The sequence below is a fragment of the Phoxinus phoxinus genome, assembly GCF_949152265.1.
Source record: "Phoxinus phoxinus genome assembly, chromosome: 21".
Classification (NCBI taxonomy): domain Eukaryota; kingdom Metazoa; phylum Chordata; class Actinopteri; order Cypriniformes; family Leuciscidae; genus Phoxinus; species Phoxinus phoxinus.
This window is the reverse complement of record NC_136896.1, coordinates 4,991,479-5,005,834: the sequence shown is the minus strand read 5'-3', so window position 1 is coordinate 5,005,834 and position 14,356 is coordinate 4,991,479. Positions and strand designations below refer to the sequence as shown.

General features: G+C 36.8%; 1 protein-coding gene across 11 annotated transcripts in view; it reads right to left on the bottom strand.

Annotated features, from left to right (window-relative positions):
• Positions 1–576: 576 nt before the first annotated feature.
• The window catches only part of jakmip3 (Janus kinase and microtubule interacting protein 3), a 38,148-nt gene continuing 24,368 nt past the window's right edge, over positions 577–14,356 (bottom strand). For 3 of the 11 annotated variants that reach the window (XM_079596360.1, XM_079596359.1, XM_079596356.1), the window contains exons 8-27: positions 12,850–12,969; positions 11,622–11,768; positions 10,381–10,512; positions 10,182–10,217; positions 9,752–9,823; positions 8,898–9,014; positions 8,693–8,821; positions 8,053–8,136; positions 7,244–7,306; positions 6,100–6,198; positions 5,774–5,872; positions 5,022–5,081; positions 4,844–4,909; positions 4,642–4,710; positions 3,633–3,710; positions 3,289–3,495; positions 2,996–3,061; positions 2,742–2,807; positions 934–1,041; positions 577–799 (exon numbers count right to left, since the gene is read on the bottom strand). In XM_079596360.1, the coding sequence (XP_079452486.1) occupies positions 665–799; positions 934–1,041; positions 2,742–2,807; positions 2,996–3,061; positions 3,289–3,495; positions 3,633–3,710; positions 4,642–4,710; positions 4,844–4,909; positions 5,022–5,081; positions 5,774–5,872; positions 6,100–6,198; positions 7,244–7,306; positions 8,053–8,136; positions 8,693–8,821; positions 8,898–9,014; positions 9,752–9,823; positions 10,182–10,217; positions 10,381–10,512; positions 11,622–11,768; positions 12,850–12,969 (1,953 nt within the window). In that variant the 3' untranslated portion in view covers positions 577–664. Of the gene's footprint in view, positions 800–933; positions 1,042–2,741; positions 2,839–2,995; positions 3,062–3,224; positions 3,496–3,632; positions 3,711–4,641; positions 4,711–4,843; positions 4,910–5,021; positions 5,082–5,773; positions 5,873–6,099; positions 6,199–7,243; positions 7,307–8,052; positions 8,137–8,692; positions 8,822–8,897; positions 9,015–9,751; positions 9,824–10,181; positions 10,218–10,380; positions 10,513–11,621; positions 11,769–12,849; positions 12,970–14,356 lie in introns of those variants that run through there. The other 8 variants (XM_079596361.1, XM_079596363.1, XM_079596364.1 and 5 more) reach the window with 6 other exon arrangements.

Sequence of the window (14,356 nt, the reverse complement as noted above, 5' to 3'; positions counted from 1 at the left end):
TTCTATACATTTATATTTTGACAGACAGTATTTCGAAGTTCTTCCAAAGTTCTTCTGACATAATTAGTAAAATATAATAATCCTACAAGTAATATAATAAATAACAATCATATTTTATATATAATTTTCATTATGGTATCTCCGTAGTTGTAAAATAAGGAATAATGCAAATGTGAAAATCAATGTACTTGACTATATTTCTTATAAATACTTCTTATAATATTATATTATATTTATAAATCCTATTAGTAGTATAATAAATAATAATACTTTTATACTGAAATATTATTTTAGACAATAAGTGTCTTTGGAATCAAAAATTATTGCAAAAATAATTTGAAATAATGCACATGTGAGAAAAGTATATCTGGTGCACTTTACAATCACCCGTTCCCGCACATTATAAGCAAACAATACATAGACTTAAAGCTAACCATATTCAGAAGCATAAGCACAAATCAAGCTTACCTTAAGATTGAGGCCGTTCAGAGGCACTTATTTATCCCAGAATCCACCGTGGTCATTTATTTTCAATGAACAGAAAAAAGATGCAGAAGTTTTTGTGTCTTCCTCTGAGAAATTTATTTGAAACACTGCTCCTGTACATTAAAAAACCAGACATAATGTGAATTCCAGGATTTATCTTTCAGCTCAGGAGGGAGGGCTAGCGCCACCACGCAAACACCAGACGTGCCACCGGGAACCCGAGCAGAGTGAGTGTAAACAGTGGGAGGAAGGTTTTTAACGTAACATCTCTCATTCCATCAGGCTTCCAAAGGGAAGCAGCCTCCAGCACCACCTGCTCAGCAGGGAAAGGAGAGAGCGTTTCAATTTAAGAGTCCTTAAATTCCACACGCAAAGAGCTTACACAAAGCATAGTTCAAAAGGTCAGGAGGATAAAAATAGTTTAGAAGTCCACAAGATAGACAGCACCATATTCCATGTCCATGTTCCAGAGTGTATCAGCACAGAGGAGATCGCTGAGACCCCTGATGGCACGTGTGTGTCACTCCTCCTCTGGGACAGAAGAACACTTGAGGCCTGTGATCACAAGTAAAACACAACAGTTACAGTTACAACCGGGTGACATCCATCCATCCATCAGTCTGTCCATCCATCCATCCATCCATCCATCCATCCATCCATCCATCCATCCATCCATTCGTCAGTCCGTCCATCCATCCATTCATCCGTCAGTCCGTCCATCCATCCATTCATCCGTCAGTCCGTCCATCCATTCATTCATTCATCCACCTGTCCGTCCATCCATCCATCCATCCATCCATCCATCCATCAATCTATCCATCTATCTGTCAATCTGTCCATCCATCCATCCATTCGTCAGTCCGTCCATCCATTCATCCGTCCATCCATCCATCCATCAATCTGTCCATCCATCCATCTGTCAATCTGTCCATCCATCCGTCCATTCATCCATCCCATTCGTCAGTCCGTCCGTGTGTCCATCAATCCATCCATCCATCCTTCAGTCCGTCCGTCCGTCCATCCATCCATCTATACATCCATTCTTCAGTCCGTCCGTCCATTAGTCCATCCGTCCGTCCATCCATCCATCCATCCATCCATCCCTCCATCCCTCCATTCTTCCGTCCATCCGTCTATCCATTCTTCCATCCCTCCATCCATCCATTCGTCCATCCATCTATCCATCAGTCCATCCATCCATCCATCCATCCATCTATCCGTCCATCCCTCCATCCATCCATCCTTCAGTCCGTCCGTCCATCCATTCTTCCATCCGTCCATTCTTCAGTCCGTCCATCCATCCATTCGTCCATCCATCTATCCATACATTCTTCAGTCCGTCCGTCCATCAGTCCATCCATCCCTCCACCCATCTATCAGTCCATCCATCCATCCCTCCATTCTTCAGTCCGTCCATCCATCCATCCATCTATCCATCCATCCCTCCACCCATCCATCAGTCCATCCATCCCTCCATCCGTCCATCCCTCCACCCATCTATCAGTCCATCCATCCATCCATCCCTCCATTCTTCCATCCGTCCATCCATCCATTCGTCCATCCATCCATCTATCCATCCATTCTTCAGTCCGTCCGTCCATCAGTCCATCCATCCATCCATCAGTCCATCCCTCCACCCATCTATCCATCCCTCCACCCATCTATCAGTCCATCCATCCATCCATCCATCCACCCATCCATCCCTCCACCCATCTATCAGTCAATCCGTCCATCCATTCTTCACTCGGTTCGTCCATCCATTCGTCCATCCGTCCATTCTTCAGTCCGTCCATCCATCCGTCCATCCATCTATCCATCCATCCATCATTCCATCCATCCATCCATCCATCCCTCCACCCATCTATCAGTCCATCCATCCATCCATCCATCCATTCAAAACACATTAGAAACCACACAGCAAGGCTACAGTTCATACTGTAAGTTTGGGGTCAGTAAGATTTTAAAATGTTTTTGAAAGAACTCTATTTTGCTCACCAAGGCTGCATTTATTTGATTAAATATACAGTAGATACAATATTACAGTAATATTGTGAATATTTTTAAAGTAATATTGTAATATAAAGTAATATAATAAGTAATATTGTGAAATATCACTGCAATTTAAATGAACTTTTTTTTATTTGAATATAGTTTAAGAGGAAAGAGGAAATATATATACTGTACAATAGAGAACATACATTCTGTTGCATGCAAGTCCTATTATCTAGTGTTGTGTATGAGATGTCATGTATTACCAGGGTCCACTGATCTGATGACACCATTTCCTGCTTTCTGGAAGAGCTACGACCAAAGAATGAAGGCTAAAGAAAAAAATAAAAATAAAAATAAAAACTGAACATGTAAACAAAAACAAAAGCAAAAAACAACAAAACGGAACAAAGAGGAGAGAATAAACAGTACATTTAGAAAGAGACAAAAAGTATTATTGTAAAAGATGATGGTGCTGACCTTGAAAGAAAATGATAGATGAGTTGTTTATATAATTTACCTTTTCTTCTAATTCTTTTATCTGTCGTTTCTGTGTCTCTATCCACTCTTCCAGCTCCTTTATCCTCTGTTGAGACAGGAAAATCATAAGCTAACAAACAGGCAACACTAAATACTGAAGCTTCATATTTACTGCAGAAAACGTGGTGTTTGCATATGCAAAATGAATGGTTATTTACTGGTCAAAACAGCAAATATACACATTTAAAATGTACAGTATCCATATATACCATTGCATTGCTATAAAAATAAGCATGATCTCTTCCACTTTTATAGATGTACGCAGACAGGTACCGCTTGAGCGTGTTGTAGCAGTTCCATCCTCTCTCGGAGTATCTGCGCATCTCGCTCGCGTAATTCACTCAAGACCTGCCTCTTCCACTGATCCACAGCTTCCCTCAGCGAATCACGGTCCTGCTCGGTCAGCATCTCGGACACCTTACCGGCCGTCTCTTCGTGCTGCAAAGCGTCAAACAGCATCGCCTCCAACTCGAGGATCCGCTGAGAGAAACACAGAAGTGTTCACCACCAGAGGGCACAGGAAGACAGAACTGCGTCTCATATAGAGGAACACTCCTCTGCGGTCACCCAGAATAAACAATACGGAGTATTGGCCATCTCGAAAACACAGTCCTTACCTTATGTGCATGGTCCAAAGACTGCTTTCTGTAGTCCAATTCATCATCTAAGTATCCTTTCTGATTGCTAAAGAGTTCCTTCGGAGGAAAATGACAAGAGGAAATAATCATTTTCATATAGAACACAGCATTGACAAAACACAGCATTATCAAAAGTCATCCTGTTAGTGAGTAAATCTGATGAAGATTATTAAGAACATGTCTGGGACTCTAGGTCATATTCAACCAAAATCAAGAGGGGGAAATACATTAATATATATTTATATATTTTTTTTCAAAATATATTTTGCCTTAGAAAAACTAGACCTATTTTTTTTTCATGATAAAAATCCTGACCAAATTCTCTTTGCTGAAAATAAATAAATAAATAAATGATATATATATTAGGGCTGTTAATAAATGTGTGTGTACTGTGTATAATTATTTTATAAATATAAATACACACACGCTTGTATATATTTAAGAAATATTTGCATGAACAGTTTAAACTATAGATTTATATATAATTTATATTATATATAAATATAAATATTTTATATATAAATAACACATTTTTCTTAAATATATAAATGCAAGTGTGTGTATTTATATATACAAAATAATTATACACAGTACACACACATTTATTATGTAAACACAAACTTTTATTTTGTATGCGATTAATCGCGATTAATTGTTTCACAGCCCTAATATAAATTATATATTATATTGTGTACTGTGTGTATATATATATTATAAAACGTATTCATTGTAAATATATATATAAACTCCTAGTATTGTTAAGTTTAGGTATTGTGTAGGATTAAGGGTTGTAGAATATGGTTATGCAGAATAAGGCATTAATATGTGCTTTATAAGTACTAATAAACAGCCATCCTTGTAATATACATCCTAATAAACAACTAGTTGACAGTGAGAACAGGACCCTAAACTATATAGTGTTACCGTTTTCTTTCATTTTGGGGTGAAATAAGAGGAATGTGTGTGTAATGAATTTGGATGCATTTACCTTTTCACTTTCAATGTCCAACATTTTCTGCTGTAACGCTGACTTGGTGACTTCGATTTGCTCTAACCACTGGACACAACAGAGACGTTAAAAGACAAACATTGGCATTCATGAAACGATCAGTTAAACAGCACGCAAGAAATTCACAAATAAATACACAATACAAAATTCTTCAAATAAATTTAAAGAAGACGGATCATACCTTCTCTGCTAAAGTTAATACCGTTCTGGCATGAATAACCACCACCTGCTCCTCATTGGTCAGATTCTGTGTGTGCCATCCAATGAAAAGACGAGACATCAGTGACAGAGGTATGCATGTGGAGCAGACACACCCAGGCATGTGTAAACACACACATTTACATATGAAATCAACATACACTTACGGCGTTATCCCCCAGAATATCGAGTTTCTTCATCAGCTCTGTGATCATAATGTCCTGTAGTGCGAGAAAGAGTTTCATTGAGAGATATTCTGCCGTGAATCCTCCGCCAGACACCAGCACATTACATCTGATCTGGATCACTGATAGTCTGTTATGTGTTTGGTCTGATATCAGTTCCCCCTGAAAAGCTAAACTGAAAACGAGCGCCAAAAACTAATTATTTCTCATCTGATATGTGCTATAAACATCAACAATAATCTTAAAATAATTAAAACCTAGTCATGTGTTGTTATCTGTGGCACTTTTTAATGGTTACTTCAGTGTCTGGATTTTCAGATAATTAACTTAATGATAATAAAAAAATTAAAAACCAGTATGACAATAGTTGTCAGACTATATGTGGTATTTTTTTTCCTGAAATATAAAATACTGTACAAAATAAAAAGGCACAACATATGTGTATATGTAGTATAACATAAAAAATATTATTAAATTGTAAAAAAATATTAAAAAGTAAATATTTTAATAAGGAAACATAATATTAAATCATCATTTTAGCTAACAAAAACTTTAATTAATGTATAAAAAAACCTTTGAATTTGTATTTTTTTATTCTTCCTCCGTTGTGACAACTTGCCCCAACCTGATCGTTCATTATTAAATCCTTCTACAGTAGTTACTCCTGTGTGACAACTAGCCCCGGTCTCTCTATAGAGACATGAGGCATATTGTTCAGGGTAACTCACAGTGACACCCTCTGCCTCACAGTAGATCTGTAGAGGACTCATGCCCTCGGCAAAATGAATGCTCTGGAAGTTTATGGCTGGAGATCTTCTCTCTCTTTCCTGGAGAAAAAAGGAGCATTACTGTAATTCTTACACATAATCTGTGGTTCTGTTCCTGAGGCAGCAGTACTGAAACATCTTAACTCAGATCCTTATCTATTTAGTAACCATGGTAACTTTAATTTGGAGATTATAAATCAAGAATTATATATTCAGAAAGGAAGTTTTTGTTTCTGAAATTCACACATGACAGATTTTGGAGTAGAAAGATCTTCAGTCAGACTCACTTCAAGCTCAAGAATCCTGAACTCCAAGAGTTCGCTTTGGTCTCTCGCATCCTGAATTTCATTTTTCAGTCGCGTCTCCTCCATATCCATATTTTTAATCTGGGAACCGAAAACATAAAATGTTGATTTAAAACAGCAGAACAGCTGTGGGAGATAACAAATGAGCCGCATTCAGAGCCTCAAAGCGGCTTCAAGAAATTAATTAACACCACTGTTGAACTACTGAAACAGGGTCATTTTTGGGTCATCCCTCTAATTTGGTGGCTGTTTGGCTTTGAAACTTGAACAAAGCAGCAGTTTTTTGTCTTTACAACAAGTTTTCTAAAGTCACACAGGTCAAACTTAAAAAACTTAAAGGGATAGTCCACCCCAAAATGTATTCAACCTCATGTCGTTCCAAAACAATATTTCTGTCATGGCAACTCTCGGAGTGTTTGGTATGATAATGGATATGACAATGTTGATATGTTTGGTCTTGGTTGAATAAATCTGCTACGCTGCTGCTGCTGTTATTGCTGCTATAGAGAAAGTCCTGGACTTGCTACTGCCAATACATACACAACACACTGCTGTGAGGAAGTAAGTCATGCTGCTGCTGTACAATATAGCATACATGAATTATCCATAGCAGATCTATACAGGTGGAGCTGGGGAAGTTGGAGGGTTTCTGAAAGCACGCTGCACTGTTAAAGCAAAAGGTGACCAAGTATTTGAAAGTTGAGCAGCGAGCTCATTGGCCAATCAGCTCTGCCCTATAGAGAACTATGTGATTGCAAGCAGATTGAGTTAAGGACCTATCAGCCTGCACATAACTTTGTAAGAATTTACACAAAAGAAGAGATTTTGAAGAATGTTGGTAACAAGCAGTTATTTTTTTGGAAATCAAAACTGCATGGTTTCTAACATTCTTTTAAATATCTTTAAAATATCTTTTGCGTTCCACAGAAGAAAGAAAATCATACTTGATTTGAACGACATGAGTGTGAGTAAATCATAACAGAATTTTCATATTTGGGTGAACTGCCCTTTAAAACGGTGTTATTAATAGAAACATTTTAAACTAATGAGATTTACTTCAATTGAAAACATGCTCTGCTTGTGATGTTCATCTTCCATTGGTCTGACAAACAGAAACTGCTCCCACCTTTTCTACAAGCTCTTGGTTGCGTTGGTACAAAGCTTGCTTCTCCTCGATCCACTTCATGTCCTGGAAAATGCACATAATTTGAATGCAAATGATTTGAATAAACTGATGTTAGCAGATCTTATCGTGTAAAATCCTCTCCAACTCTCTCCCAGAATTATTCTCCATCAGTGGCATCTCTGATCCCAGAGCAATTTCAGCCGCGGTTATAGCGCTCACAGCCCATGACCAGCCCTGCTTTCTAATCAGCTTTCACATTCTCTACGTTCGGGAGTACTTTTAGGTTGCCATCGTGTGTGTGTGTGTGTGTGTGTGTTACACTTTGACTTAGACTATAAGTGGCACTCAGATGGAATTTTTTTTTTAAACTAAGCAGGGAGTTGGAAAGTCACCGCAAAACATATTTATCATGTCTGATTATAGAAACAAATTTCCTTTAGTTGGACCAAAAGTTCCACAGCAAAAGTTCAAGTTTGTTGTGTATTATATTCTTTGATGTAACTGCTGTGTTTCCACATGCAACCAAACGGGAACGTCCCCAAACAAGTGTGCACATGTGGAAAAAAAAAGTGTCATCACAGTCTTTAGTGGAGCCAAGTGTCCTGCACACATCCTGAAAAGTGAAGGCAAAACATGTATCGCCCCCTGGTGGCAGGTTCATAAACCACACCCTCTACATGTTATCCAATGGGATGCAAAGCCAAATTGAAAAAACAATCCAATTTATGAGTGGAACTGTACAAATGCAACTGTGCTAAATGACATTCTGCAGTTCTAACATGGACTGGTTGGCAGCGCTGGTGTTTTACCTGTCCCTGATGACTCAGAACACACTCCAGATCTGCTATTCTGGTCTGATACCGGAACATTTCGGCCTGAAGCTGCTCCCGAGTCTAAAACAGAAAACCAAGAACAGAGACACCGATGTGAAGGTAAGATCGATCTGCAGTGGCTCAGGATGAGCATCATCACGATCTTTGAATTGGTCATTGTCATAAATAGTTTTTTGCATATTTGTAAGAAAAAAAAGAAAAAAAAAGCCATTTGCAACCCATTTTACTTCTGTATATTTCTGATTAAAACAAGACATTCAGTTAGAGAGAGAAAGAAAAAAAGGTTACTCATCAGGAATTGATTCGATTGTGTGAAGTGGACTGTGGTTGCTATCAGCAAAGTGATTGGAGAGGGGTGGAAAAATAATTTATGATGTGACCCCAAAAAAACACACATTTTAGAGGCATTTCATGAAGTTGAAAACATTTTTAGTTAGAGACCTGGTGACTTACTGTCACTCATAGTGGTCAAAACAGCTTCTAAAGCTTGACACTTGATCACATCAGGCTTGGTTATGACGGTGTAATACCGATGATGAACTATTCAGCCATCTGCTAAGAGCTGCTGAGATGTTGTTGTTGTGAAGAGCATGAATACATATTTTAAAGGATTTACCTTGAGCTCTTTCTCGGCATCAAACGTTCCTCCCACCTGCTCCTGCAGAAGAGCGTACGCGCGCTGAAGAGCCTGATACTCCATCGTCAGCTGGCGGAACCGGCGCTCTGTCTCCTCCTTTACCATTCCCTGCGCACAGGGAGAGGACACGTTTACAGTTATAGATTACAGACACACTCACACAAACACACACACACACACACACCTCTTCAAGGTCATCGTCTGGCGTGCAGGGCGTTCGGTCTGTGTGGTAGGAGATGGAGGAGCCGTCCGAGTCTATAGAGCCTTCCTCATCATAGCCAAAAAACGTCTCCACCACCGGCTACAGAGAGAGAGCGAGACAGGAGTTTTGTTTTACAAACCTTTATGACTCAGTTTAAATATACAGAAGCACACAAACACACACACACACACACACACAGTAATGTTGCGTATTATTATAATTTTAAAGAGTCAAATCAAACATCACCAGCCGTAATCAATGCAGTGGTGCTAAATTGATAAGATGACATTATTGTTAATAAGATGACATTATAAGATGACAATATTATAAAATATTTTTAATTTATTAAGTGCATAATCAATGCATAATTAAATGATAATCAACAAAACATCAAATTATAATATATTACGTAAACATTATATACATCAATTAATCTTAAAAATAAATAAATAGCTAAAACGTAAAAAAATAAAAAAATTAAATGTTATTTGAAAGAAAATATTATATACAAACCATGATTATACAAATAGATGCATAACCAAGAATGAATGTAATGTAAGAGCGATGTAACTTTAGTCTTTATAATGATAGTATACAAGAATAAGATTGGATAATGTATTACAAAATTGTGCGGTAGTGAAAAATACGGTAATCATTTTATTATGCTTTTTGATGATTGGAAATTGATTTTTATTCATGGAAAAGTACTTTATAAAAGCCCTCGCACTTTTTTATGCCTGATTTCATCTGTATGCTATATATTGCATGTGATATATATATTTTTTTTTTTTCTTTTTTTTCTCATGTGTGTTGGACAGTGACATGTGCATGCGTACCCTACAGGTTCTGAAGGGCTTCTTCCTGCGCAGGCTGTCCTGTCTCCTGTATCTCAGCAGCATGTCTCTCTCCTGAGAAACAAGATTAAATTAAGATTAAATGAAAGAACAAAACACATGAACTTCCATCAGATAGCCCACAGTAAACATCTTTAAAAGGTGTCTTTAAAGGTGCATTAAATAACAGTTTTCACTACACTTCCAGATTTTATCCATAAAATTCGAATTTTATTCGTATTCTGACTGAACATCGCATACACTACATCTCTCAGTCATTTTAGTTGCTAATTTCATTCACCTTTTGAGAAAACGGATGTTTCTCCTGATATTTGCATCAAGGTTTTGTTAGGTAACATATACTGCATTAATTTGCAAAAACATATTTTAGCATTTTACAGTGTGAATATGACCCAGAGGCGAAATGACTCACTATCACACTCTTCACATATCCAGCGGTTTCCAGCGCCTGGAAAAAATCCAAATAGGCCAATCAGAAAACAATAAGACGCATGTAATATTTCTAGTTCAAAATTGACCCCAATCATTTGAATTCTTAATCTAATTGAGGCTTTTCGAGTTGACTTTTAAAACACACGTTAGTACGTCCCTGTGAGAAGAAATGCTGATACCCTGGACAGATCGTCGATTATGTTCTGTTGCTCCAGCACTTGTAGTCTCAGAAACTCAATCTCTCTCTCGTCTTGACTCAGATCCAGATCGTTCAGAGAACTGGGCCGTCGTATCGTCCCAGCCTTCTCTCGCTGCAAAATACAAACTCATTCCTCACATCAAGCGACCGGATGTGTGCACAGAGACCGCTGACAGATAATTACTCATGTCTGATGAGTTGCCATAATGATCAGATCATTTAGACATGAGCAATAACAAGGTCGTGTGCTCGCCGGCTCGACAGATAAACGTGTTTACATGAAAACATGGCATCAGTATTCAAAGCAAATGTTTTATGCAGTTGGTGTGATCTTCACCTGATAAAACTACTTCAGGATCTCACATTTATGCAGTTGAATAGGCGAGATGAATGTTTCTTTTGTGTAGGGAAAATGGCCAATTATGTCTAATGACAGTGGAGCGGTTGTGGGATATAAATTGACCACATCTCCATCAGGGAAAGTGTCCATTTTCTAAGATAACTAGATTTCCAATAGGAATAATTTTGATTTTTTCATATGCAGAAAAGCATTTTTTTTTGCAGGAAACAAAATACTGATAGCTTCAGGAAAGTTTGTCAGTTACATCGTTTTTGGAAGAAATTAATACTTTTATTCAGCAAGGATGAATTAAACTAATCAAAAGTGCCAGTAAAGACACTTGAGCACTCAGATCAATGCTGAAAATAATTTGAAATTCAAATTTTTAAGCAGCAAATCAGCATATATTAATGATTTCTGAAGGATCATGTGACACTGAAGACAAAAGAGTAATGATGCTGAAAATTCATCTTTGCATTACAGGAATAAATTATATTTTGAAAATATTAAAAAGGAGAAAACATTTTTAACTAGTAATAATATTTAAAAATATAACAGTTTTTACTTATTTTTGATCACACAAATGCAGTCTTGTAGAGCATAAGACCCTTCTTTTAAAAACAATTAAAAAGAAAGGTAGAGTATATTATATCTATTTTTGTTTCTTTTTTTTAACCAACATCAATATTTGTAAGTGCTTTAACTGGTCACTATTGATTTTTCAACATGAAATATTAAAATTTTATGTAATAAAAAATAAAAAAACATTTAATCACTGTGGTATAATAAAACTGTGGCTTAAAAAAAAAAAATCTCCCTCAATTAATATGAGCTCATACTATGCAAATATGTGTGTTCACAGATGTTTTCTGCTTCATTACCATTTCAATGTTCTCCTGAGTGATGAAATGCAGTTTGTTCTCCATGCGTCTCAATATATGAGCCAGTTCCTCATTTTTGTGGCTGAGACGTTTGTTCTTGTCCAGTAACGGCTTATACTGGCTCTCAGCTTCACGGAGACGCTTTAACTGGGCGCACAGACATAAACAGATGGTTACAAAAATGTTGGGGTGGCAAAAGCATGCAGTAACCCTAAATACTATTTGGACATCATTGTGTTAAAAAGGTTGCTGTATGCACTGATAGTGATTTCAGAAAATACAATTAAAACCAGTAAAGTTACGCATTTTGAACACAATGGATACTTTCAAAGTTTTTTTTACAAAACTAAATGATTTAATGTCAGTAAATGAATCACAATGCAAATACAACCTGTATAAAGGTATACTTGACTGTCTAAAGCTGGTAAATTAGTTTAAGACATGACATCTAGATGAATGGAGAAGCCGACTGGAGTATTGCAATCTACTTGAACATCATGTCATGTTTGAGAACCGAACTGAGAGGTAAATTGAGTCCGAACCCATGAAGGTTTCAGCTGCCATGTTTAAATCACTCGGTCTCTGTATCGATCTTAAAGCCTGTCTGAGCTGAGAAGAGGAAACACTGAAGTCATTCATCACTGCTCAGATCCTTACCACCATTACTGAGAACATTTACACCCTCACAGAACACTTAGAAAGGCAAAGACGATCTTTAGTGCTATACAGTAAACATGATACAGAAGACATACGCATATACTGTATGCAGACACACTTCATTTGTGCACAATGCAAAGACATTTTTTTTTTAAGTTCTATGTTAACAGAACATTGGAGTTATTTATAGGTAAGAAGGCTGCATTATTTTCTGGACATAGTCTGGATACATGTAAACAAATAAGAAAAAAAAGTTAAATAAATTCCAAGTAAATATATGAAGACTTCAGATGCAAAAGCCTCTAAGTGCCATCTGAAATTTTCTTCTAAAATTAGCATTTTTATCAAGCTCGTATATTGAAGTTCAGTAATTTCACTTTAATGGCAATTAATAAGTAATTCTCATTGCCATTAAAGTGAAATAACTGAACATAAACATCCAAACTTGATAAAAATTATAATTCTAGAAGAAAATTTCAGATGGCACTTTGCTTCTGAAGTCTTCATATTTATATATATATATATTTTTTAATAAAAATATTGTTTCACTTTAACCCAAGCACAGACTCACCAGTTCATTGCGTTCCTCTGACAGCAGTGCGTTGCGGTCCTCTAGTTTGCGGATAATAGCACTCAGTTCTGCAATTTTCAGTTGGAAACGTCGAGCATCCTTCTCATCCAAGTGCTGCATCTGGAAAACAAACCAACTGCAGGTAACTGGAAAAAAACCACTCCTATAATAGTTTTTTTTGGTTTTTCAATGTTGAATTACTTTCTGTCTGTCTGTATGCGAGTCAAAATCTGCTTATTGGTAATAATGGAATGATTTTTCACTATTACTTCCAACAGATTCTGCATTTTCATGGGTTTAAAAATATAGTAAAAAAAATGTTTTTGTTATAAGAGAACAAAAACAACATCAAAACTTATTTCCTAGTAAAAGCAAAACAAAAAAACAACAACTTGATTTTCACAAGTCAACAAATTGGTAAAATCTACCTGAATGTAACATTTTACCAAACATGTAAGTCTCTGAGTAACGTGTAATTTATTTAAACCACAGAATAAACTTCATTCCATAAAATAAGTATAATGAATTACGCAAAAAGGATTCCCGAACGTCTCTGGCACGTTTAATACCCAGAAATCAAATATTGTTTACTCCTCAGGCACGTTATCAAGTCCGTCAAAAAACATAGGCCGTAAACTGTCGGCTGGAATATAAGAACTCAAATCATCGACATAACACACTCATGGGCACCAATCACTTCACTGAATACTTGCCGGCTAAGAAATACATCGTTATTATCTTACTATCCATCAGTTTTCAAATCCACATCACTCAAAAAATAATGTGCACAATGTAGAGTAGTATTTACGAGAAGCAGATGTCCAGAGAGAGCACGCACTTACTGGAAAACACAGGTTTTCCTGGTTACTAATGATTCTCATATACGCCTCATATACTGTTTTCTTGTTGTTTACTTGTTGCTGTGCCATTTACAAATTATGGCATTGTTAATCTCTTGCACTCTATGAAATTGCACTGTCAATTGTTGCTCTAAATGTAATCTCTTTGCATAATTACAATGACAATAAATTATTATTATTATTATTACTACCGAATGTTTTACCTACGTCATCGCTTCACATGCTGTCTGTCAGAGACTATAACGCACGTAATACAGAACGCACGTGCGTACAGTATTAATGAAATACGCAAGATAAAGAGAATAAACGCAAATCCAATTGAAAAACTTTGCTGGGTTAATGAACATCATTGAACATAAGTTGGTTTTGACTGACATTTTTATGCACAAACGCATACACAATTGATTGGAACGTGATCTGACCAATCATACTTCGCCATCCGCCATTTTGTCTGACAAAGCAGTCAGGAGAGTTAGCTGACGTCTTTCCGTGGTTAAAACAACACTTCTTCTGATGTTCATTCATGTTTATTTGATGCTATAAATGAACTAGAAGGAAGAGATGATCGGTTCACGAGCAGCTTTAACTGATGCTCTACAGCGATCTGTCAGACACATTAAAGAGCCACAAAACGGTATTTACTGTTT